This window comes from Akanthomyces muscarius (genome assembly GCF_028009165.1).
Source record: "Akanthomyces muscarius strain Ve6 chromosome Unknown contig_18, whole genome shotgun sequence".
Lineage (NCBI taxonomy): Eukaryota > Fungi > Ascomycota > Sordariomycetes > Hypocreales > Cordycipitaceae > Akanthomyces > Akanthomyces muscarius.
Window position 1 is genome coordinate 649852 of NW_026611618.1, and position 25941 is coordinate 675792.

General features: G+C 34.1%; 5 protein-coding genes across 6 annotated transcripts; 2 read left to right on the forward strand and 3 right to left on the reverse strand.

The window, feature by feature from the left end:
- Window positions 1-3067: 3067 nt before the first annotated feature.
- On the reverse strand, window positions 3068-3998 carry LMH87_008673 (uncharacterized protein; the record flags this gene model as incomplete). The annotated part of the gene is made up of 2 exons (XM_056201882.1): window positions 3068-3078; window positions 3134-3998. 2 exons carry the CDS (start codon window positions 3996-3998, stop codon window positions 3068-3070), a joined length of 876 nt encoding a protein of 291 aa, XP_056056500.1.
- A 739-nt stretch (window positions 3999-4737) lies between these two features.
- LMH87_008674 (uncharacterized protein) lies at window positions 4738-6635 on the forward strand (the record flags this gene model as incomplete). Of its 2 annotated transcripts, XM_056201883.1 has the most annotated exons (10): window positions 4738-4988; window positions 5044-5151; window positions 5225-5344; window positions 5403-5639; window positions 5695-5776; window positions 5830-5916; window positions 6053-6091; window positions 6169-6349; window positions 6526-6530; window positions 6600-6635. In XM_056201883.1, 10 exons carry the CDS (start codon window positions 4738-4740, stop codon window positions 6633-6635), a joined length of 1146 nt encoding a protein of 381 aa, XP_056056501.1. The 2 variants fall into 2 exon arrangements, with proteins under 2 accessions (XP_056056501.1, XP_056056502.1); XM_056201884.1 differs by having other exon boundaries at window positions 5830-5989; window positions 6053-6349.
- A 221-nt stretch (window positions 6636-6856) lies between these two features.
- On the reverse strand, window positions 6857-8497 carry LMH87_008675 (uncharacterized protein; the record flags this gene model as incomplete). The annotated part of the gene is made up of 1 exon (XM_056201885.1): window positions 6857-8497. One exon carries the CDS (start codon window positions 8495-8497, stop codon window positions 6857-6859), a length of 1641 nt encoding a protein of 546 aa, XP_056056503.1.
- A 1572-nt stretch (window positions 8498-10069) lies between these two features.
- On the forward strand, window positions 10070-11608 carry LMH87_008676 (uncharacterized protein; the record flags this gene model as incomplete). The annotated part of the gene is made up of 4 exons (XM_056201886.1): window positions 10070-10151; window positions 10215-10282; window positions 10341-10981; window positions 11047-11608. 4 exons carry the CDS (start codon window positions 10070-10072, stop codon window positions 11606-11608), a joined length of 1353 nt encoding a protein of 450 aa, XP_056056504.1.
- A 12346-nt stretch (window positions 11609-23954) lies between these two features.
- Window positions 23955-25100, reverse strand: LMH87_008677 (uncharacterized protein; the record flags this gene model as incomplete). Its single annotated transcript, XM_056201887.1, has 1 exon — window positions 23955-25100. One exon carries the CDS (start codon window positions 25098-25100, stop codon window positions 23955-23957), a length of 1146 nt encoding a protein of 381 aa, XP_056056505.1.
- Between the last annotated feature and the right edge of the window lie 841 nt (window positions 25101-25941).

Here is a 25941-nt window from a genome sequence, read left to right on the forward strand (position 1 = left end):
TATATTAAACTTCTAGAAATACCTTATAGAGATAATAAAGATTAAGTAAAGCTTATCTACAGCATTCCACCTACAGTTAGATAGTCAGACTAAGATTCTAAACTAAGTACTAGAATAATACCTATAAAGCTATATTAACTACTAATAAGATGATTAGGTAGAGTGGCTACTACTCGTATAATAGGCTTATAATAGCTCCGAAATTAACAATATAAAAATATCACTATTTAGAGTAAATTATAGATTTAACCCTATTATTAAAACATATATAATACAGAACGTGAATATACTAGTAGCTATAGCGTATATAATAATAATTATAGACATATAAAAACACTTATAATAAGAATAGATATTTTTATAAAACTGTATAAAATACTATATAGATAAAAAGAGATTATTAGTACTAATCCTAAAGGAGGGATATAAAGTCTACCTTATATATAAAAACATTAAAATAAAACGACTTAGTAATAAACTTAACTAAAAGAAAATTAAACTATTCCTTATTAAACGAAAAATATTAAATACTAACTATAAGCTATTATTACCTAATAGAATAAGGATCTATCCTATATTTTATATCTTACTACTTAAGAAAGTACTAGACGATATTATAGTCACTATAGATATTATTATAGAAAATAACGATACGTATAAAATCGAATAAATACTTAAGGTATAAGGAAACTATAAGAAACACGAATATCTTATTAAATAGAAAGGATACCTAAACTCTAAAAACACCTAAGAACCTATAAGGAACTTTACGAATTGCTTAGACCTACTAAAGGGCTTTTACTAGCAGTTAGTAAGGGGCCTAGCTTAGGAATCTCACCTAGACCGAACTATAACCAGTTAGGCTTGTTAGGGACACCTAACACCTATAAATTATAAATAACCCACTATTTATAAGAACCTAGGGCAGGAAGGATATTATCCTCCTTATCTAACTCTTATATACCCCGCTTGAATAGCTTCTAGCTTTTATTCTTTACTAGACGACAAGTTTTGCGGATCCGCGTTAAACGATTTATAGCCTAAGATAGTTAAACCTACAGTTTAACTAAACACTCCTTAGCCTTTTCCTTAGCGTTATCTAGTTTCTTCTATTATGTAAGTAAATATAAAACTATAAAAACAAATTAGTAAAGAAATATATAACTAAAGGGAGAATAAAACCTATAAAAAGATACTACTAGTATACTATTATAGGAGTGACTATAATAGATACACTCCTTATAATAAGTCTTACTATTAGTAAGACGATACTTTAACTAATAGTTAAAATAATAAGTATATAGTATCTTAGCGTCTTAACTGTAAAGAGCGATAAAGGACCTTAGGGTGTCTTACTTATTAGACTTTTAGGAGTGAGGTTTTTCTATACGACCTAACATATTATTAGTATATAATAATAAAGGAGGGAAGTTCTACGTACCTACTAAACGAATAGCTAGAATAGGATTAGTAGCTTTAAGGATAAAACTAATAGAGGAGGAGTATTATGTTATAAACGATAGGAAGTGACGTAAGGCGACCGGGGAAGCGGCCTAAGAGGACGACCTTATGGCGCCTATAGGCTCCCTAATCGGGCCTTATAGTTACGTGACCTTACTAGATTACTAGAGTGAGTGAGCTAGTAAGCTATAAGGGGATTATAGGAGCGAGTGAGCTAGTAATCTAAGGAAAAGTAATAAAGAGGTAAACTATTATATAAAGGAAGGACTATAGCTAGTCTAGATAGTTTAGATCTCTATTAATCAACCTAAGTAATAGTTTCACTATTAAGAGTTCTACTCTTAACGACCGTTTATAATACTACTTAACGTGCTACCCTGCAGCTTTCAGCCTAACTTACTCTCTAAGAAACAGACCTACTGTGACTTAGTAAATAAGCCATCGTTATATCTAACTACTAGAAGGAAATATTATATTTTAAAAGGGTTAGATAATAATCTATATTAAAGTAAAATAATAGACTGCCTTATTAGTATACTAATCTTTAAGGAGGTAGTAAAATAAGTATCTTAGGGATTATTCCTATACCTTCCTTTTATATTATAGTTTATAAGGAGAGGCTACTTATATAACTAATAGCTAGCTATTTAAATATAAGTATCTAAGAATATATTAAATTTAAAATTAAAGTAGTTAAGTTTTATATAGAGATAGCTATAAGAGATAATATTATCTTTACTTAATATAGTAATAAGTAATATAAGAAAGAATAGACATATAATTTAATCTACCTTATATATAAAGCTTTTCTTAATAGAAGATTTAATTAGATAATAATAGAAATAAGGCTTTCTTAGTTTTAGTAGAGTAGAAAGTAGTAATAGTATATATATATATACTTATATAGTATATATATATTAGTACTACCTATAAGTTACTATTATAGTTTTAACTACTCTGCCCTTATAGTAGAGTAGAGGTGTGTCTTTATTTAGTTTTAGCTTAATATAGGAAGGGAAGGGGAAGCTTAGTGAGTTACTTAGTCTCAGTAGGGAGCTTAGGTGCTGGCTCGGGTGCTAGCTCGGGTGCTGGCTCGGGATGTAGTTTAGTGGGGCGTCACTAAGGCTCACCTTATAGCAGCGCCGCTCAGGTTCCTGTCCTAGAAAGGAAACTGGGGAAGGCAGTTTTGCGGTGTGGTTATGGCTGTTAATAGAGTAAGTTAGCCTCAGAAAATTATAATTGCCCTGGGAACACTCACTAAGTCAAGCGCCGAGTCAATTTCTGTCAAATTTGTATGGGCCAGGATATGGTTTCCGATTGGATTATTACCGTCCCAAACACCATGGATATCGTAGCTCATCAGGTTGATCCAGTCGACGTAGGCTTCCATCTCCTTAACACGGAAGTGGCGTAGATACCAATATGATGACGGAGCGGTGAAAGTGACAATATAATCGTGTCCGCTGGCACTGATGGCTGCCCTGAGCTCTTTCAACAACACGACGTACTTGACAGGATCAGCATCAGTTCCTCCGCGATCATCTGCCCCAGGGTACTCCCAGTCTAGAGAATTTGTTAGCCATGCACTTCTCAATAGGTATGGCAACTAGCCGAAATCTGTATTTTGCGTTAGCTTGTGTTCTGGTCTTCTGCGACACGGGTTCCAGCTTACCGACACCGTCATAGCCATACTCCGACAAAAATCCCAAAAGGTTTTTAATGAATGTAGCTCGGCTATTCTCGGTCGCGACAACTTGCGAAAATCGGTTTTGCCAGGGACCAGGATCATTAAAGGTCCATCCGCCTAATGCAATCGAGATTTTCAGTGCGGGATTGCGAGCCTTGACATTGCCCATGTTACGATATAGATCATCACTAATACCGTCCATGTTGGTGATTCGAAAATCTTCACTGATGTATCCGAAGGCAACGTTGAGATGAGTCAGTAATTCGACGGGGATCTCGTCAAGGCCCATCCGTCCACACGGATGCTGTGAGTTCCAACTTTCCCAGTAACCGATTACGCGAGTTCGCACATCGTTACCCGAGCCGCCCGGGGGCTTGGGCTGGTTGCAGTTGGATTGACAACCAGGAGCGCAAAACTCGGCGGTGGTACCGCAAAAGCCAAACTCGGAGCAACAGACGTTGAGGGGGCAGGTTTTGCCCTGAGGCGAGGCATACAGTCCACACTCTGCCTTGGCATCACAGTTGGACTGACAGCCCGTGCCGCAGAAATCTGGACTGTAGCCACACCAGCCAGACTTGCCACAGCATGCCTTGTTCTTGCAAGGGCGATCGGGGCCACACGTGTGGTCATCCTGACCAGGTTTGTCTGCGGCAGCCGCATCCAGCCCCTGGAGTCCCAAGCGGCTGGCACTCGTCTTAGACACGCTATTCTGCGCATGGGTTTCATTAAGGTGTGTATTGTTTTGAGCAAGTGAATGAGTGTTATTATTAACAAAGGAATGGGCAAAAGAAAGTTGAGTAGCTGCGATGGCAAGTAGCCTGGCAACCTGCGTAAAACTGCGGGGAGCCATGGCAACGAGGTTATGGTGCAGTGCAGCCTTGACTGTACCAGACTCAGTCAGGGCAGTGGCACACGTACTTATTGAATATATTTTCGCGGGTTTGCATCTCCCTGGCCGAATACCTTGCTCTTACATATCCATCCACACCCATGCAAGATGCGAGGAAAGAAAACACCCCTGCCAGTTTCTCAGCCTAACGGCATTCCCGGTATGCTCCAAACCGGAAGTTCCGCCCCCCCCCCCCCCCCCCCCCTTCGGCCGCCCGCAATTAAACCGTGCACATCGAGCCCCGGCCGCCGCCACAATGACCCCAGTCCCTGTAGTACTTCCCTTCGAGGCTGAGGCTAGGAGAGTCATTCGTGTAATGTCTAGGTGTTAGTCCATTGTTGGCAAGTTTTCGGGGACTCGGCAATGGCATATTTCATGGCTGAACCCTGTATTCGAAGGGGCGATCGTCGCATTGTATCCCGAAAAGGCAAAAACCAGGAGTTTCTGCGCCACATATCACCTCTTTTGGTGGTAGCCTTGCGTCGCGAGACTAAGATATTGGGCGCCGTGTATAACCTCTTTTGGCAATGCGGCCGAGCCTTTGCATGCTACCCCCATAAGCCGATCGCCTAAACCCGAAAACCCCGAAACTGGCCATTCCCTCCCGATACGAGATGCAAGCTGCCGAGCATAAACAAAACAGTCAACCTACTTCTTCTGTTCATACTTGTTCATCGTTGATTATACTCGCAACGCAACCATGCAGTCCATGTTTGTTGCGTTGGTATGCAGCGCTGCTGGCCTTCTTGGCTTGGCAGCTGCTTCAAACGAATATGTTCTCAACAATCAGTCCACAGCGACTTTCAATTCTGCGTCCGTGGCAAACTCTACATCCAATTGTACTCTTTACACTGTTCAAAGCGGTGACAGCTGCGAAACTGTCTTTTATAAGACAAACGCGACCTATGCTCAGCTACTGCGTTGGAACCCAAAGTTGAGTCCTTCTTGCGAGTAAGTGCACTCCCCGTCACCATGCTGATACTAACTGAAACGCTAATTGATTCAGCAACTTGGAGAGCTTCTCCCAAGGCCTTTGCGTAAGCAACCCGACGGACACGGGCTTCGCCATTTCCACCAATACTGTTGGTGCTTCGTCAACGGCCTCGACCCCAGCGTAAGTATTGACCACCTTATTTATATGAGATGAAATCCCTCAAATTTTGCATTACATACTAAATCGACGGCAGAACAATTCCATCTCCTACAGGAGACAAGACCAACCCCAACTGTGGCCGATTCTACCAACTTGGTCCTGATGAAGACTGCGGTACCATAGCAATCAAGGCGGGCATTACCCAAAAAGACTTGTGAGTGGTGCTGGTTTTTTTTTTTCATAAGTCCCCAAGTTAACCAGGTTTACTATAGCATCTTTCTGAACCCCGAAGCTGGTGACGATTGCAAAGCAATCAAGCAGGGCTATTACTACTGCGTCCAGCCCGTCGGGCGCATTGAGGACTACCCGGGCTACGGCCAGCGTTCTCTGCCCCCATTCACTCCTATACCTGTCAAAACGACTACCAGGGTTAACTCAGGATCGAGCTCTAGCCCGTCCGCCCAGGCTGCAGTGCCTACGGCTAGTGGTACACGAGTTGATTGCTATAGGTTCGTCAGCCAAGCCGAATCATGACAAAGGATGAACTAAGCAACGCAACAACAGATATTCCTGGCTCGATCTTAGTGACGATACGTCTCTTTCCACTTGCGATGGTTGGGCCTTCACTTGGGAGATCTCTCTAGACGTATGAACCCCTCTCCATCTCTCTGAGACTGGTATACTTATGTGGACTGATAGGACTTTCTGCTATGGAATCCATCTTTGAACCCAGCCGCTCAGTCGTCAACAACCGGGGGTGCGACTGACCCCACGCCCTCTCCTGCTGTATGTACCGTGCCCAGAGGCACGCAATACTGTGTTGAATTGTCGCGGCCGACTCCCACTTCGACTTCCACGGGTAAGCTCGACCGCGAGACAGTATACCCAAGGGTATAGCACCGCATATACTGATGGCTAGTAGGAGAGCCCACGCCGGACCCCCCGTCTCCCCGCGCATCGGGTGAAATCTCGGACTGCACATCATGGTACCTCGTGCGAAAGGGCGAGACGTGTAGCAGCGTCTTGACCATGGCCCAGCTCAATTTGGCGCAGTTCTACAAGATGAACCCTTCCATTGGATCTGATTGCACCAGCCTGGTCATCGGTACGAACTATTGCATCTCGACGCTGTCAAATGGTAATCCTCCCGATGATGACGATGATGGTACCCCGACGACCACTTCCGCGCCGGTCGCCACGCCGACTCCCACCCAGCCGGGTATGATTGACTATTGTAACAAATTTTACCAGGTCATGGACGGGGACAAGTGTGGATCACTCTGTAAAGCTAATGGAATCGGACTGTCGGACTTGTTCAAATGGAACCCAGACATTGGATCTGCTTGCAAGAACATGAAGACTGGGAATTACGTTTGCGTTGGGGCATCCCATTAGTAATGGTAGATCCATCTCTCGGTAGTAATAGACTCGCTGGATGGCTCATTCATGTTGACCTTTTCTTTCAATAGCTGCACAATGAGAACATTGCCAGGCTTGACGCCTAGGATTTTGTGAAAGAATTATATGGACAGATAGCTCAATTTTGTGGAGGCGGAAGCCTAGACATCTTTGTGTTTCTCATGTATTGAGGGAAGGGCTGCTGTAAGCCTAGGGGGTTTATGTGTGAAATGTGAATAAAATAATCTTAATTCATACATTAGCAGTACTTTCCCCAGTGATCTTTTTCCCAGTCCATCAAATGGTTTTTTTTTCTTCAACGGGAACCCTATTCCGAGTAATGGCCAAGGCGGAAGAGGTCTTGGCGTTGCAAGTTGGGCAATTCCCAGTCACAGTCGAGCTCATCTTTCATAGTTCCAACGCCATAGTGAACCCTGTTATCGCCCCACTGTATGGGATTCTCTCCATCATCGCCGTATAAAAACTCGTTAACCGCATCGCTAATCCAAATACCACATGTTGACTCGGGATGGAAGAGATAATCTGGCAGAGCGGCGATAACCGTAGGTCGTTGGCCGCTCGGCCATGAAGGCCAGTCAAGCCTGGTTTTCATGGCATCAAATAGCGCTCTATAATGACCATTTACGCCCACAAAGGACAGGAAGGTCAACTCCACGGAACGTAGAGATTTAGGCAGTAGCGCAAGTGTTGATGTCAAATCGTCAACATCCACGACGAACTCAGAAATGCCAAAGTGTCTAAGGTTTTTCCACGTTTCCACAGGAAGCATTGATTGAAGAGGCGGGAATGAGGACTCGTTATCGGAAGCGTCAGCGCGAAGTCGAAAGTGTTCAAGACCGGGAGCCTTTTCGAGGAGACTCCGAAAGTTTCCATTGATAAGAGGGTCCCAACCTTCATCCTCCAATCCTCCGATTATAATCGGTAGGTCCAGACGCCGTAATCCTCGCTGCAAAACGGTGGCTAGGTTGTCGTAGTCCACGGACGGCTGGCCGAGCATGTGCGGGTTGAGGCCGGTGTTTAACCCGTGCACATCAAACACAAGCTCCGGCGGCACCAGATGCGGCTGTTGGGCCAACACCTGGAGTATGGAGACAACGCCTCGCCACAGCATCCGATGTTCTTCTGCTGCTAGGCTCTGCATAGGAGCACGAGGCCATGCCGGGGTATAATGCACAAAATTACCATCGCGGTATGGCCAGCCACGAGGGAGCACATAGTTGAGCCCAAAGGGAAGGGAACGGATCGTTGGTGTATGGTACCGGGGGCTGTATAGAGCTCCGTGAGCGGCCGGCGTAATTGTGATGCGCTTCAGAGCGGGGAAGCGGCCGATTCCATAGCGTAGAGCCTCGATATCAGCGTCCACCTCGGCGGTTTTCACCTGCTCCTTATAAAGCTTTTGATACAGGCCCAGAGAGACCTTCGCATCAGGTCGTGCCGCCGTTTTCAGCGCGCGCTCGGTCACAACTGGATAACGCTTAGGGCTCATTTTGCTATACCTCCTCCTCGCGTCATCCGCGGTCTCCTCTAGCCTTTCACAGTACCACTTTTCCACGGGGCAAATTGGCATTCCACCCTCACCGTGGGAGACTTCATTGAGACGGTTGATCTCGTCGTATTCTTCCGTCTCATCTTCGTTATTAAGGGGGTTTACGCGACGCTGTTCTTGTTCCTCCGCGCTCAAGGGGAATAGCCTAGGTAGCCGAGCATCATCGTAGACGATTTCGGTGACCTGCTGACGGAGAGGATGATCCGCTATAGCCTTAAAGACAGCTATATCACGAGGATGTAGCGATAAATAGACCCTCGGCAGGCGTAACGTGACGCTAGCTGAGAAGGAGGAATTGGTGAGCCGGAGTGCCTTCAAATCTTTATTATCCAAATATTGGCAAATGGACGTTTTGATTTCCGGCGGCAGCCCGGTCCAAGTATCTATTTCCGGCGAGGACATTTTTCTTACCGATAAGTATTGTGTGAGATCTAAACCGGATAACGGGAGCAGACGAAGAGAATGTGTTGAGTCACGTGACGTAATGCCCTTGTTGCATCCCGTTATGGACTCTGATTGTCTCAATCGCGACGTATTCAACGTTGATTATTACTATTTCATAGTACTGTCTATTGTGATGTTTTACTTGAGACGATGTGATGTATTTTACAAACCTCGTCTAAGCTCTAGTTACGACCACCACCTCGCCCTCGCTTGGAGCCCCAATTTCGAACCACTACTTACATGATCATATTCATCGCCTGCTCAGGTCATGGAACTGCCGATAGTTTTCTTTCTTGTCCGAAAAATGATCTTCACAAAATCCAGGTTCTATCTATCAGTGAGATACAGTGGGTGGCAGAAAGTATTTGACCCTGCCAGGTATCGACGCCAACGGAGAAGATAAACGAATATGTGCTTGGTAAGAAGACTCACGGCTAATTTACTTGTGCATGCGCGGGCAAATTGCCCAGGCACATGAGAGGGATGCGTCGGATTCATCCGCGCCCTACCGTGCCTGCAGAACGGATTGAGAAATTCGTAATAGTATCACAACCCTGGCAGGGGGCAAATACTTTCTGCCACCCACTGTATGAGATGTTGCACGCACCAAGCGCTGAAATTTCCCTAAAACAGCAGTTCCGCAGATTGTCCCAAGCTCGTCGGTGGCATGGCAGCCTTGATTCTGAGCTGGGGGTAACCCACTTTGTCTCCTTGTGATTGAAGGAAAACGGACAAGGTCCGCCAAGGAACTATTTTTGTATTTCTTGTGCCGCTTACCCGCTCTCCACCGTGACCCAGTCGATTCCTGCACAAACCATGGAACCAAGGCGGCTCAGAGGTGGTGGGTGCCAACAAAACTGACGGCGGCCCTCCCTATCCATCGCGCCGCTTCCCCAAAGCAGATTAGAGTAATCATTTTAGCCTGATCGTGCTCAGCATTCAAACTATCCGCCACTTGATGAACTGCCGATCATTCTGGACCATATCGGCCCATATCCGAACGCCCGACGTTGGTGAGAATTCCCCACTAGTTACTCTATTAGGCGAGACGCTGCGCTGTACTTGCCACAACGCAAGGTACGATTCCTTCATGGTACCTGAACCCTGACAGACCACCCGCTATCCGCATACGGCCATCTTGCCGAAGAAATTTTCAAAACGGGTTTAGGGTGTAGTCCCATTCTTCTCTCGTCTTGGATATCATCTCCGTTGGCGTCTTCCATGGGGGCTGGCGCATTGAGCTCGCGCCACAGCCTGCTGCGCGAACCGAGGAACTCCATGAGTGTGCGCTAGGGATAGAGAGCGGGCGTATGTACGAGCGGGCGATGCATCACTGATCGGGCACGACACGGTTGTTCAGCTTTCCCAGGCTAACTGAGCTAGCAATGGCACGCTGGGGTGGCGTTGGCAAGCCTCACGACAACCCATCCTGGTCCGGGCACCTATAAACGTGGAAAGTCAGCAACGGTTCTGTGGGAGAATGGGCGTGACGAACCATAGCCTCTGGAATACTCCTCCCAGTCTAGTACCATGAAGATCTCAACATATGCGGCCCTGGCCTGCGTTTCTGGCGCTGCAGCCAACGTGACTCGCGTTCCGCATCAGCTTGCCAGTAAGCCAGGCGGGACAGTACCGCCGGGTACAACTAACCAATGCACTTTCTGGTACGAACCAGTGAAGGGCGATACTTGTGTTTCCATTGAGTCTGACTGGGGCTTGGCACACAAAGACTTTGTTGCCTGGGTAGGTTGAATCTCTGCACGGCACACACTGTTGTTCTCCCCTCTAATTGTAGTGTTAGAATCCCTCTGTCAAGGATGATTGCAGCGGCCTCAAGGTCGGCTACTCATACTGCATTGAGGTGAACAATGGCGGCAGCATCACGACTCCTCCCCCTACATCGTCGACAACAACAACTTCCACGTCTACATCTCCAACACCGCAAGTCCCTTCGCCTCACCAGGATGGCATCAAGACAGACTGCAAGACTTACTACATGGCTGTCAAGGGCGACACCTGTGCCAGCGTGACCGGCAGGTACGGCCTCAGCCTGAGCCAGTTCATGCAATGGAACCCGGCTGTGGACCAGAACTGCAACGGCTTTTGGGCGAGCTACTACTACTGCGTCGTCGTCGACGGCGTTACGCCGACTACCACGTCTTCCTCGTCGCCATCGGGTTCCCCGACTCCCAGCCCTACGCAGAGTGGCCTAATCGCTTCGTGCCGGAGGTTCTACGTCGCGAAAGCTGGGGATACTTGTGGCAAGATTTTCGACAGCTACGGCACCTTTTCTCTCGACGATTTCATCAAGTGGAATCCAGCCGTGGGCAAGGACTGCGGAGGGTTGTGGGCAGCCTATTACTACTGCGTTGGTGTTCCTGGCACTCCCACCTCTACGCCCTCCACGTCCAGCACACCGACATCGACTGAGCCGGCCAATGGGTAAGCACTCGCTGCCCGTCTCCCCATCCTTTCCGTCTTTACACTCACTGACTGGCCTCGTACAGAATCCACACACCCAGGCCAACACAGTCCAACATGGTCAGCTACTGCGACAAGTTTGAGCTCGTCAAAGTCGGTGATACCTGTCAGAGCCTAACCAGCGAGAATTTCATTTCCCTAGACGACTTTGTGAAATGGAATCCGGCTGTGGGCAAGGACTGTACCGGCCTCTGGGCCAACACGTACGCCTGCATCAGGGCCCAGCCCGCATTCACCTTCGGCACCTACTACCACAACAACTGCAGCGGCACCATTCACAACGCCGCAAGCATCGCCATGGACAGCGACGGCGCATGCTTCGACACTGACTGCCAGGTGGCCTCTCTCAGCGCTCTCTCATACGGCGCCTGCCCGGACGGGCAGTTGCAAGTCAGTTACTGGGAGAACACAGGCTGCACGGGCCAGTGGTTCGGATACGACTACACATCACGGAATACATGCTTCCGCGCCTGGACGGACGGTTATAAGTGGAAGTCGCTGCACCTTCGCTGCGCGAAGAAGAGCGACGATTGCGTTTCGCAAAACCAGTGTAAGGCTGCCCCAGAGCCGGACCACAACCTTTGCTGAGTTGATCGATCTGTCTGGATAAGGACAAGGTGAAGGCGGTAGTAGCATTATGAGAGCCATTATGTCTTTGATTTACCATACCAAATCCACCAAACAGCTTAATTCCCGGTCATCCTTCTGCACCACAACTGTAAACACCTCCTCTTGGGTCAAATATCTTGATCTAGCTACGGATATGTTTCCAGCCAGTTCGCAACAGAGCTTTCAATTGCTACACTGAAGAAACGTGGATGATATGCAGTCGACCGTATAAATGAATAGAACTAGATATAAAGTGCCTCGAAAGCCAGGCAGGCAGCGCGGCCGTGCGTAACCGCGGGCGATCCCCGCGACCCCACCAGTTGTACCCCGTAATACTTTATAACAGAGATCCTGCGTGCAGAGATGACTGCCACACAGCGCAGACCAGGCTGCCAAGTAACTAAACCATGCTTCATGCTAGATGTTCTAACGTAACTATAATAATAGCCAAGAGTGTGGCAGGTTAGACGTCTGGACGTTAGGTGATCGTTGCTCTGTACCTATGCTCCCCGTCCATCCCGTATTAATCCAACCTTCAACCGTGATCCTCCCGTGGGCGGCGATATCTCGAATAATGGGTCTTGAATTATGGACAATAGGCCTGACATCCAAGGGCGACTGGTCTATGCTCTCGCACCAAAGCATCTTAACCAGAGGTCAAGTATTGAAACAATCAGGTGCCGGCATCCACATCACAACATAGATACGTCATTATTAGATCAAATACTTTATTCATCCCCAAAACTAAATCCCAAAAATACATCCCTTTTGCGCCAAGTTTCATTGCAAATAAACCATATCAACCATTAAACCCACAACAAGAACAAGACCAAGTGGCAGATCCAGATCCAAATCTAACGCAGTAAAAATTAGGCAAGAACAACTAACCAAAACAGCCCACCAAAAAAAGTGCCCAACGGGGGAACAATCAGAGTAAAGAGAATCAGCATCTTTCCATCCTTTCCACTCAGGAGAATACAAACACCTTATATATAGCATTAATAACCATAGTTTAAAAGTACAGCTCGCTAAGACTTAATCTCGATAGTTCCTCTCAATTTTCCCATTTCCAAAAGCTAGCTCTTTTTAGGCCAGTTAGCAGGCTACATATTTCCAATCTGCCACCCAGTAGCTGGGCTACCTACTGCAGCGGGATTATACGGCTGTAGCTAAGCCCCTGCTATTAACCGCCAAAAGCTAGGTATTAGTGTGTATTATTGACTGTGGCCTACTATCAACTAATGCGAACTGTTAGATCGGAATAGCGTATAGTAGCACTAATAATCACGGGATAGCTTTATACTCACCTAGCTAGGATTACTTAGTATATAAATTAACTATAGGGTCAAATCACTACTATATAGTATAGATTAGGTTAAAAAAGGCGTTATAAATTTGGAATTTAAGTTAGAAGATAAATTCCCTAATAACTACCTTAAACTACCTTCTAGCTATATAATTAAAATTAAGATATAATATAGTTAATAAGTAAGTCGCCTAAATAAGTAAGTTACTTATATTCCCTAACCTTTTATCTTTTAACTATTAATAACTTAACTATAATATAAAAAGAATATCTAAAATTAATTAAAATTCTCTTTCTTACTAATAATTATATTACTAACTATATATTTTAACTCTTACTTTATAATAATTATAAATTTATATTTTATCTTTTACTTAACTTTTTATATTTATTTACTTTTTTAACTCTCTTATATTTTATATAAAAAGAGATCTTTTAATTTATAACTTTATTTTTTTTAGTATACTAGTACTTACTAATTAGCTTATTTATAACTTTAAAGCTTTATACCTAAATATATAAAAATATAATATAGTTAATAAGTAAGTTACTTAAATAAGTAAGTTATTTACTATATCTAATTTTTAGTACCCTTTATTTTAGTACTTTTATTACTTAATAATAATTTATATAAATCTCTTTAAAAAAGATATATATTATTTTTACCTTTTAAGCTCTTAAAAAAAAAAACTAAAACTAAGTTATAAAAAAGCTATATTAATTTATAATATACTTAAAAAGATCCTTACTAACTATATTACCCTTATAGTAAAAAAGTACTAACTCCTTATAATAATAGCTTATTTACTAAGTTATAGTAGGTCTGTTTCTTAGAGAGTAAGTTAGGCTAAAAGCTATAAGGTAGCACGTTCTTAAGTAGTAGGGGATAAATGGTTATTAAGAGTAGAACTCTTAATAGTGAAACTATTACTTAGATTGATTAATAGAGATCTAGACTACCTAGCTACTAGAATACTTCCTCTTTAAGTACTTATCTATCTCTCTATTATATTCCTTAGCTTACTGCGCTTACTAGTGATCGCAGTGCGCACCGCTTACCACGCTCACTAGTGGGCGAGGTGATCGGTCACGTGACTGTCTGTCCTAATCGGGTAATCTGTATGTGCCCGTAGGGCCGCTGCCTTGGCCGCTCCTACGCCCGCTTCTGTTCTTTCTTTATTTGTAACACTCCTCTTTTTAAGTTAGATAAGGAATTACTACTAATAGTTTACTAAAATAATAGTTATAATAATAACTTAAAGGATAATATATATTTAAGTTTAAAGTAAAGCTATTTTACTTTTATAGCTAGATATTATAAACACTTTTAATAGTATTATTTATAAAATCCTAATTATAGTTATAAAAGAACTTAGCTTCCTTTTACTAATAGTAATATTAGTTTAGTCTTTTTTTAAGTTATATATATCTTAATTTAAAATAAATAGTATTAAGACTTAAATATAATAAGTTAAAAAAAGGGTTTTATAAAACTCTCTTTTTATTTATACTTTTTATCCTTTTTATAAGTTAAATTTATACTAAACTTAAAGTAATCCTAAGCCTTATTATAGTTAAGTTTACTAATAATACTAACTATTTTAGTATTAAATAAAATAGTAATAAAGTAACTACCTAGCTTTACTAGGCCTAAAAGGTCTATAAATACTAGATAGTAGATAATAGTATAGAATTTTTAGTTTTAAAGTTTACTATCTTTTAATTCTAATATAGCTATATATTAGACTTAGGCCTATTTAAGCTTAGAGATAAAGAAATCGTTTTTAATAAGAAAGCCTAGATATTAAGAGTATAACTTATACTCTCTTTTTTTTAATAAATATATAAGAAAAAAACTACTAAAAAGGTAAAAATACTAATATAAACTCTAAATAGCTCTATTAGGAAATTATAGAGGCTTTAAGGTAAAGTTATATAAGATATTTACTTATATAAGATTAGACTAATTATAACTATAAGTTTTATATTCTAATATTATTTAAAGATATAATAATAAGCTTATTATAAAGTCTAAGTGTCTTTTAGGTAGCCTACTTATAAAGAGTTATTAGTATATTTAAAGTAACTATTACCTACTATATAGAAGTAAAGGTATAAGTCCCCTCTCTTTATATTTATCTGTTATAAACTAGCCCTAGGGCGTCTATAAATAGGCGTTATAATTACTGTTAACTCTCTTAAGGAGAAGAAGGAGAAGAAATAAGAAGACAGCGAGCCCTTTCCTTTTCGTAGTAGTCTAGGTTTTATATAGAGTTAGTACGGAGTTTAGCTAAGGTCTTAATAAAGTCGACCTAGAGCTCAGCTAGCTAACGCTTAACCTATACCATTTAAGTTATAATAGTGGGCTAAAGCTTAGTACCTTTATATTATCTTATAATATAAAGGCTTAAACTATTATAAAATAAGAAACTAATAAAGCTTTAAAGTAGCTTTAATACGCCTTTATATAAGTCTTATAAGCTACTCTAATTATATATTAATAAAGATAATACTAACTAAAATATATCTCTAAACTACTTAAAGACCTCTTTTATAATTACCTTTACTAAAATAAATATAACTTATATTAAAATAAGTATAAAGTTAAATAATAAGTTACTACTTAATAGTACTATTATTAGGGCTATAAAGAAACCCTTTAATAATAATATTTATAATACCTTTAAACCTTTCTTATATATATCTTACCCTAACTCTAACCTTTATAAAAGAACTACTTCTTTTTACTACCTTTATAATATATAATATCCCTAATAATATAACTATAAATAGTTATAATTAGACTAAATACTTTTCTCTATTAATAATATATTTTTAAATATAACTTAACTTTTTACTAATATAAGTCAAACTTAAAATATATCTACTATATACTCTTAAACTATATTATTTAATATAACTAACCTACTTTTAATATACTTTTACTTTAAATAAGAAAAGATATTATATTTACCTTAAATAATTTAAATAAAGCTATATAAATTAATATAATTAATAAGTAAATAAACTAAATAAGTAAGTAAGCTACTTTATTTAACCTTTTACCTTTTAATTTTTAATAATTTAACTATAATATAAAGAAATACTTAAAACTAATTAAAATTCTCTTCCTTATTAGTTTTTATATTTATTATATAAGTATTTATATTATATCTTATTTAACTATATATATTATATTATTAACTATATATTTTAACTTTTATTTTATAATAACTATAAATCTAGATTTTTTTTATTTAATTATTTATAATTATTTACTTTTTTAAATCTCTTATATTTTATATAAAAAGAGATCTTTTAGTTTATAATCTAGTTTTTTTAATTTATTAATACTTATTAAATAGTTTATTTATAATCTTAAAAGTATATATTTATATATATAAAAAAATAACTTTATATATAATAGTTATTATACTTTTTTTAAAACTATTAAATATATTAAGACTTTTAATTAAAAAGCTATTTAAGTAATTAATAATTTATTTTTTTAAAATTAAAGACTATATAACTATTTTAATAATAATATTTAATATTTAAAAAACTTAAAACTTAACTAATTTTAAATATAAATTTAAAAGACTTAATATTATAAATTTAAGTTTTAAAATAAAAATAACTTTTTTAAAATTAAAAATAGTAATTTTAATACTTTAAAAACTACTTTAAATATTTTTTTTAATAAAAAACTTATTAAAAGTATTAAAAAATATAAAAAAGAAGTCTTTTTTAATAATATATATAATATTAGTTTTTATAAAATCTTTAATTTATTATTTATAAGTTTTTTTAAATAAACTAAAATAACTAATATTTAAAAGTTAAAATATATAAAAAAAATATATAAGTATATAAAAAGTAATAATATTCTTTTTTTAATAAAAAAACTTAAATATAATTAAATAATAACTTTTATAACTATTTAAAATTAAAAAATAATAATTACTTTTATTTTTATTTTTTATATATTTATTAAAATACTTAATCTAATTTATACTAATTTTATTTATTATATAACTATTTAAATTTATATTAATATATTAATTTAAAAATAGTTATTTATTTTTATATTAAGATATAAAATAAATTTAGCTTTTAATTATAATATATAATAATACTATTAAGCTTAAAGAATTTACTATTTAAATTATAATAACTTATTTTTTATTACTAAACTATATTATTTTTTTATTTTTTTAACTTAATTAGAGCTTATAATAACTATACTTATTATAATAAAGTCTATTAAAAATCTAATCTTATTAAAGTTATAAATATTAGATTTTATAATATTATATTTTATAGTAATATTTTTTAAGAATATAAACTAACTATAAATAATAATAAAATCTTTATATTTAGCTCTTTAATAGTTATATCTTTATTAAAAATATATTATAAGTTCTAATTATTATTATATAAAGTTTTTTATTTAATATATACTAATATATTATATATTATATTAAATAAGTAGTTTATTTATTATATTTTTTATATTAATATAATAAAAAAGAAAACTTTATAAATTTAGTTAGAAAATATAATTTATTATAACTTTTTTTTTTAGATTAGTAAGTTTTTTTAAATTAATAATATAATCTTATTATAATATTTAACTAGTATATTATACTTATATAATTAAATATAGTATATTATAAATTAAAATAGCTTATTTATAACTTAATTTAAAAATTTTTTTAATAGCTTTAAAGGTAAGAATAAGTCTTACTTCTTTTAATATATTTTCTATTTATTATTTTTAAATAATATATATACTAAAATAAAAGTTAGTAAAATATAGTATAGTAGTTTACTTACTTATCTAACCTACTTACTTATTAACTATATTACCTTATAAGTTATTAACTTAAAATAACTTATTTATATAAAAATTTAAATAAAAAATAAATAAAATATAAACTTATTTAAGATTTATTATAAATAATATATAAATATAAGTTTAAAATAATAAATATACTTTATTTTATTTAAAGCTTTATACTCTTTTAAGAATTAAATACTTTTAACTTAAATCTAAGCTAATTATAATACTAACTAGACTTTAAAAACTAAAAATAGTAAACTAATAGAAAAGATATAAGCTAGAATAGTATTAGTATTTAGTTAGAGATACTACCCCCCTTACTCTATCTCCTCCTCCTTCTCTTCCTTCTCCTTCTTCTCTTCCTTCTCCTCCTTCTCTTCCTTCTTCTCCTTCTCTTCCTTCTTCTCCTTCTCTTCCTTCTTCTCCTTCTCTTCCTTCTCCTCCTTCTCTTCCTTCTCCTCCTTCTCTTCCTTCTCCTCCTTCTCTTCCTTCTCCTCCTTCTCCTCTTTACTCTCCTCCCTTTTTATACTTATACTAGCTTTATTCTAGGCCTAAACTATAACTAGTAGCTATATAAATAGCTTATTACTATAATAGATCCCCTAATAGACCGTAGCTATTTTAGTAGTAATTATATTAAGTCTAGTTAAGATTTAAATAGTATTTATATTAATACTACTAAAAGTAAGAATAGTAGTCTTAGTAAGAGTAAGACTAAAAGTAATAAAGACTTAGACTAGTTATATATTAATCTTAAAAAAATACTCTTTAATTACTTTACTATTAGTAGTTTAAGTTTAAACTATAGTTAATATAAGGTTATATTACTTTTAGTTCCTTAAAAGAGTAATTAGGTCTATACTATTTTTAATATTAGTAGGTAACTAGTTTTAAACTATTTAAGTAATATTAACTATAATATAACTAACTTTTATAAATTAGAAATAAAAAGTAATATAAACTTATAATAGAATATATTTAAAGGTACTTTTAACTTAACTTTATATACTAAATATAAATAGTATAATAAAACTTAAACTTATTAGTATTATAATTTAATAATAAGTTTAAATAAGACTTAACTTACCTTTTTAGAAATAATATATTATTATATTCTTTTTAGCTATATAACTAATATAAGACTTATATAAAAAATATAGATTAGTATTAGTATTAGTAATAGACTAGGAATAGTTAACTACTAACTTTATACTAAGCTTAATATAGTGTTAAACTTATTATATTATAGTTAAACTTAATAAATTATATTTTATTTTATTTCTACTTTAAAAAGTTAGTATAAAAAAGTTTTAAAATTATACTAAAAGTAAATATAAAAAGTAAAAAGAGAGAGATATATAAGAGATAGTAACCCTAACCTCCTAACTACCTTTCTATCCCTACTATTACTATACTATTATACCTACTATAACCTTATAACACTCTTAACTTATACTAGCCTAACTAGGATATTACTATTAAGTAATATATTTAGTATATATAAAAATAGTATTTAAAAATATTAAAAAAAGGGGTTTATAATAACCTTACTTATATACTAAACTAAATAAGTACTAGAATAAATAGAAGTAAAGGTTTTTATTTAAGCCCTTTAGTTTTTTCTCTTTTTATTATTACTTATAAAAGTATTAAATAAGTTAAGTCTAATTAATATAATAATAATAATAATAATAATATATTATAATTATTTAATAATAACTTATAAAAAACACTTTTATAAAAGATAATATAATTCTTATTTTATTTGTTATTAAAAAATCACTTAAATTAAATATTTATAAAATAATAAAAAACTAAAAATACTTTATATTTTAAAATCAAAATAAATAGTTACTTTTAAATTAGTATATTAATATAAACTTAAATAACTTAATAATAAATTAAGTTAATAGAAATTAAATTAAGTATTTTAATAAATATATAAAAGATTAAAAAAATATAGTTATTATCTTTTAATTTTAAATAATTATAAAAGTTATTATTTAACTACTTTTAAGCTTTTTTACTAAAAAGAAAATATTATTACTTTTTATATACTTATTTATTTTTTTATATACTTTAACTTTTAAATATTAGTTATTTTAATTTATTTAAAAAAGCTTATAAATAATAAATTAAAAATCTTATAAGAGCTAATATTATATATATTATTAAAAAAAGACTTTTTTTAATATTCTTTAATATTTTTAATAAATTTATTATAAAAAGGGATATTTAAAATAGTTTTTAAAATATAAAAATTACCCTTTTTAATCTTAAAAAAGTTATTTTTATTTTAAAATTTAAGTTTATAATATTAAGGTTTTTAAACTTATAATTTAAATTAATTAGATTTTAAATCTTTTAGATACTAAGTATAGTAAATAAAGTAGTTTTATAGTTTTTAATTTTTAAAAAATAAATTACTAATTATTTAAATAGTTTTTTTAATTAAAAGTCTTAATATACTTAATAGCTTTAAAAAGAATATAATAGTTATAATATATAAGATTATATTTTTAAATATTTAAATATAAAGTTTAAAAGTTATAAAGTATAAGTTAGGTGTGTAAGTTAGGTATTAGTTAGCTTAGTTTTAAGATAACTTTATTAAGACCTTAGCTAAACTCTATACTAACTCTATATAAAACCTAAACTACTATAAAACAGAAAAAGCTTACCCCCTTTTCTATTTCTTCTTCTTACTCTCTTTAAGAGAGTTAATATTAGCTATAATACCTATTTATAGCTACTTTAAAGCTAGTCCTTAATAATTAGTAAGGTTAATTTTAAAAAAGCTATAAACTTTTAATCTTTTTATTTTATTTTTATTAATAATATTTAAGTTACTTTTTATATGAAGTATTACTCTTATCTATTTTTAGCTATATTTTATTTATACTTTTATTATAACCTTATAGTAAGAGTAGATTTAATAGTAGGCCTTATCTTATTATATCTTTTATCTAGTAGTTTTTAATTAGGCTATTATTTAAGTATATTATTATATTTTTACTTTAAGTTATTTATTTTATACTAATAACTTTTAGTTAATTTTAATATTCTTTAGTAATTTAACTTCCTCTTTTATAAATATTATAATTATTTATAAAGTGGTCTTTTTATAAGTAATTACCTTTATATTTAAAATATCTTATAAGAAAGTCTTTATTAATATATAGTATATTTATAATATTCTAACTACTTTATAGTTTATTTTTATTTAATATATATTATAAACTAGCTTTAAGGCAGTTATAAATAGATATTATAATTAATATTAACTCTTTTAAGAAGAGTAAGAAGAAGAAATAGGAAAGAGAGTAAGTTTTTTCTATTTTATAGTAGTTTAGGTTTTATATAGAGTTAGTATAAAGTTTAACTAGGGTCTTAGTAAAGTTATCTTAAAACTAAGCTAGCTAATATCTAACTTATACTATTTTAATTATAATAATAGGCTAAAGCTTAGTACCTTTATATACCACCCTTATTTACCCCCTCTTACTAACTAGTCTAAACTTCTTTTTTTATATTATTCCTAAGCTTTCTAAGCGTATAATATAGAAATATATAGGCCTAATAGAGCTATATATTAAGGTAAGTATAATATAAGAAAATATAACTTTAATAAGGCTATTTATTACTATTAGTAGAGGGGTTAATAGGTAATAGTTAGTAACTATATAGCTATAACTAGGCCCTACCTACTCTTTTAAGTGCCTAATTAGGCCTTTATTATAAACTATTATATAATATATAGTACTATTTAGGTGCTTTAAATATAAATAAAGTAAAGTAATTATGAAAAGGTAAACTATATAGTAAAAAGACTATACCTTTTAAAGGAAATATTTATAATAATAAAGTCTTTATTATAATACCTAATAGTATTTTTCTTTTTTCCCTTTATTAACTATTTTATTTCCTTATAGTACTAATATAATTAATAAATAAGCGGGCTAAATAAGTAAGTAAGCTATTATACTATATTTTACTAACTTCTATTTTAATATATATATTACTTAATAATAATAGATAAAAAATATATTAAAAGAAATAAGAATTATTTTTACCTTTAAAGCTATTTAAAAAAATATTAAATTAAGTTATAAATAAACTACTTTAATTTATAATATATTATATTTAACTATATAAGTATAATATATTAATTAAATATTATAATAAGATTATACTATTAATTTAAAAAAACTTACTAATTTAGAAAAAAGATTTATAATAAATTATATTCTTTAATTAGATTTAAAAGCTTTCTTTTTTATTATATTAATATAAAAGATATAATAAATAAACTCTTTATTAAATATAATATATAATATATTAATATATATTAAATAAAAAACTTTATATAATAATAATTAAAACTTATAATATATTTTTAATAATAATATAACTATTAAAAAGCTAAATATAAAGTTCTTATTATTATTTATAACTAATTTATACTTTTAAAGAATATAATTATAAAATATAATATTATAAAGTTTAATATTTATAACTTTAATAAAACTAGGTTTTTAATAGGTTTTATTATAATAAATATAATTATTATAAACTTTAATTAAGTTAAAAAAGTAAAAATAATATAATTTAGTAATAAAAAATAAATTATTATAATTTAAATAGTAAATTCTTTAAACTTAATAGTATTATTATATATTATAATTAAAGACTAAATTTACTTTATATTTTAATATAAAAATAAATAATTACTTTTAAATTAATATATTAATATAAGTTTAAATAATTAAATAATAAATAAAATTAGTATAAATTAAATTAAGTATTTTAATAAATATATATAAAATTAAAAAAAGGGTAATTATTATTTTTTAATCTTAAATAATTATAAAAGTTACTATTTAACTATATTTAAACTTTTTTACTAAAAAGAAAATATTATTACCTTTTATATACTTATATATTTTTTTTATATACTCTAACTTTAAAATATTAGTTATTTTAATTTATTTAAAAAAGCTTATAAGTAATAAATTAAAGATTTTATAAAAGCTAATATTATATATATTATTAAAAAAGACTTTCTTTTTATATTTTTTAATACTTTTAATAAGTCTTTTATTAAAAAAGATATTTAAAATAATTTTTAAAGTATTAAAATTATCTTTTTTAATTTTAAAAAAGTTATTTTTATTTTAAAACTTAAATTTATAATATTAAGTCTTTTAAACTTATATTTAAAATTAGTTAAGTTTTAAGTTTTTTAGATATTAAATATTACTATTAAAATAGTTTTATAGTCTTTAATTTTAAAAAAGTAAATTATTAATTACTTAAATAGCTTTTTAACTAAAAGTTTTAATATATTTAATAGTTTTAAAAAAAATATAATAGTTATTATATATAAAGTTATATTTTTATATATTTAAATATAAAGCCTTATAGTTATAAATAAGCTAATTAATAAGTATTAATAAGTTAAAAAAATAAAGTTATAAACTAAAAGATCTTTTTTTATATAAAATATAAGAGATTTAAAAAAGTAAATAAATATAAATAGTTTAATAAAAGATAAAATATAAACTTATAGTTATTATAAAAAAAAAGTTAAAATATATAGTTAGTAATATAATATATATAGTTAGATAAGATATAATATATATACTTATATAATAGATATAGAAACTAATAAAGAAGAGGATTTTAATTAGTTTTAAGTGTTTTTTTATATTATAGTTAAATTATTAAAGATTAAAGGGTAAAAGGCTAAATAAAGTAGCCTATTTACTTATCTAGCCCGCTTACTTATTAACTATATTATACTAAGTAATAATAATAATCTTATAAGGTGCTATTAGTAAAGAGTTTTAGTTACTAGATAATTTTTAGGTTTTTAGAATAATAGTGGAATTAGTCTACCTCCTTACTACTCTCTTATTAGTAGCTCGCCACTATATAGTAGCTTTTTTACACGTAACTCCTCTAACTGCCTATAACTTCCTATTAACTAGCGTCCTCTATAAGTGCCCTAACAATTATATCTTTTTTAGCTCTAAAGTAATAAGTAAAAGTATTAATAGGTACTAATAGTAGTAAAAGAACGTTCCTTTATAACTTATTATATCTCTCTATATAGTAGCCTTTAGGCCTAGTTAGACACTATAAAAATCTAATATAATTAATCTTCCTATACTCTCCTAGTAGCCTGTGACGTATCCTAGTAAGGAGGGAATGACCTCGGGACTCCGCTTTTGCCAGTCCAGCCTCCAGGACGGCCGTATTGTTCCCGGTGGCGGTGTGTATGTTGAGGCAAAACATATAATAGCCAGAGACTTGTAGTGGGTGATAAATGATCGATTCAGCCGCGCATAGACTTCCTCCGGTCTCACCGAGTAGTCAACTTCCAGCAGTACTCGGTCAGTCGCGAGCCCCATCACGCCGTAGAGCCGATCCCGATCATCCAAGGCGTCCATGCAACAGAAGTAGGCGGCCAAGGCAAGAAGAGAGAATCGAAGGCTGGTGCCTGGCTCTTGGCTAGCCTTGTATAAGTCCCATGCTATTCTCCGGTTGTTGCCGTGCTTGAATGCAATAGACTGTTTGGTGCCACTCGAGGTGCACTTGTCGGCCATACTAAGGCTCTGGCAGATGGCGACCCTGCTGATGTCGTGCATGCCGCACCAGAACGAGAGGCTCTGCGCCAGTACAAATTCCTGCATAGTCCAAATCCTGGACCACCACTTTTGTGACAGAAAATTCGTCAAAGCTTCCCAGTGGGCACGATAGTGACCATTCTCTAGCGTGGCGCGGAGGTCTGCAATGCTGAGCCTGCGTCGGCTCGTCTCGTCGAGAAGTTTGATAAAGTCTATAGCCAGCTCGCTGTCGCTCGAGGCTTCTCCCAGCCAGACAATGACGGTTTTCGCCCGGCTGACCAGTATTTCCATGTGTCCTACCTGGAAGCCCCTCTCTTTGATATTCGCCTGGTTGATGCAAATTGAGTCTATCCACCACCATTTACCGTCATGTAGCATGCCTCTGGACTTTAGGGCTTTAAAGAACTCTTGGAGCGTGTCCAAATTTGGGAGTTTGAGTTTGTCGATGTCGATTTTGAAGTTGCTCGGAGGGCAGCCTCCATTAGGAGCCCAAGTGTACGAGAGAGAACGAAACACAGGGAGCGCTTCAAGCGAGAAAGTTTCATGAAGCGCACATATCCCGTTGTCATCTTGGACAAATTTGAATAGCCGGACCTGGTTGGGCTGAATTGGATTATAAGTATAATGAGCAGCCTCCGCCATGTTTGTTAGCATTACTCCAACTATTAACGTGAAGATAACAAAATGTTTCATTCTTGGAAAATGATTTTTTTTCTTTTCAGTTTGAAGAAGCACCCAATCATACCTGAATAGTGCAGCGCTGAAGTCACGGGTAGCATGGCCATTCTATCAGGATGCGGGGTGTAGAGGAACAACCATCCGGTCACTGATTGGTCATGAGCGGCAAGGCTGATATCATGGACATTTGGTAAGTAGCTGTACAATAGCTTATAGAAATAGTATATATATATATGTAGTGATTCGTATTATGCCTGACCGGCTTTTTTGTCTCTAAACGCGATAAGTATATTTTCCAGCAAAAGGCCGAGTGTACATGGTTGTCACCATCATGGTGCGACATTGAATATCTGCCACAGACACGACTTGCAGTGCTCGGTACATGTAAACAGCAAAAATAAGCTTTGTATGATACCCTGATAAATGTAGAGAGATATCCGAGGCCTCCAAACTTTAGTTTGTCGTTTGTCAGCCAGAAGGAGTTCGTGTGATACCACTGGTGCCTGGCGCAACTAGCACGCATGGCGACGGTGGACTGGTGCATGACATGTCTGCATGTAAGCCACAACGCGCAACTATAGTGCTATTGCTACTGATGTTTCTTATTGAGACTAGCTGAAGGAAATAAAAAGAGACAGCGTTGGTATCAAATTTAAGCTACAATATCGCTGGCCCCAGGAAACCTGTGCAGGATAACTCGAAGGCTGAGTCAAGCACTAACTCTTACAGCAGTGGCGTCGGCTGTGATGCAGTATTGTTTTTACACTGTATGTCGACACCTAGGCATACAACCTACCTCCAACATGTTCTAAATCGAACGGTGCAATGTTCATAACCAAAATGTAGATTACGCAAG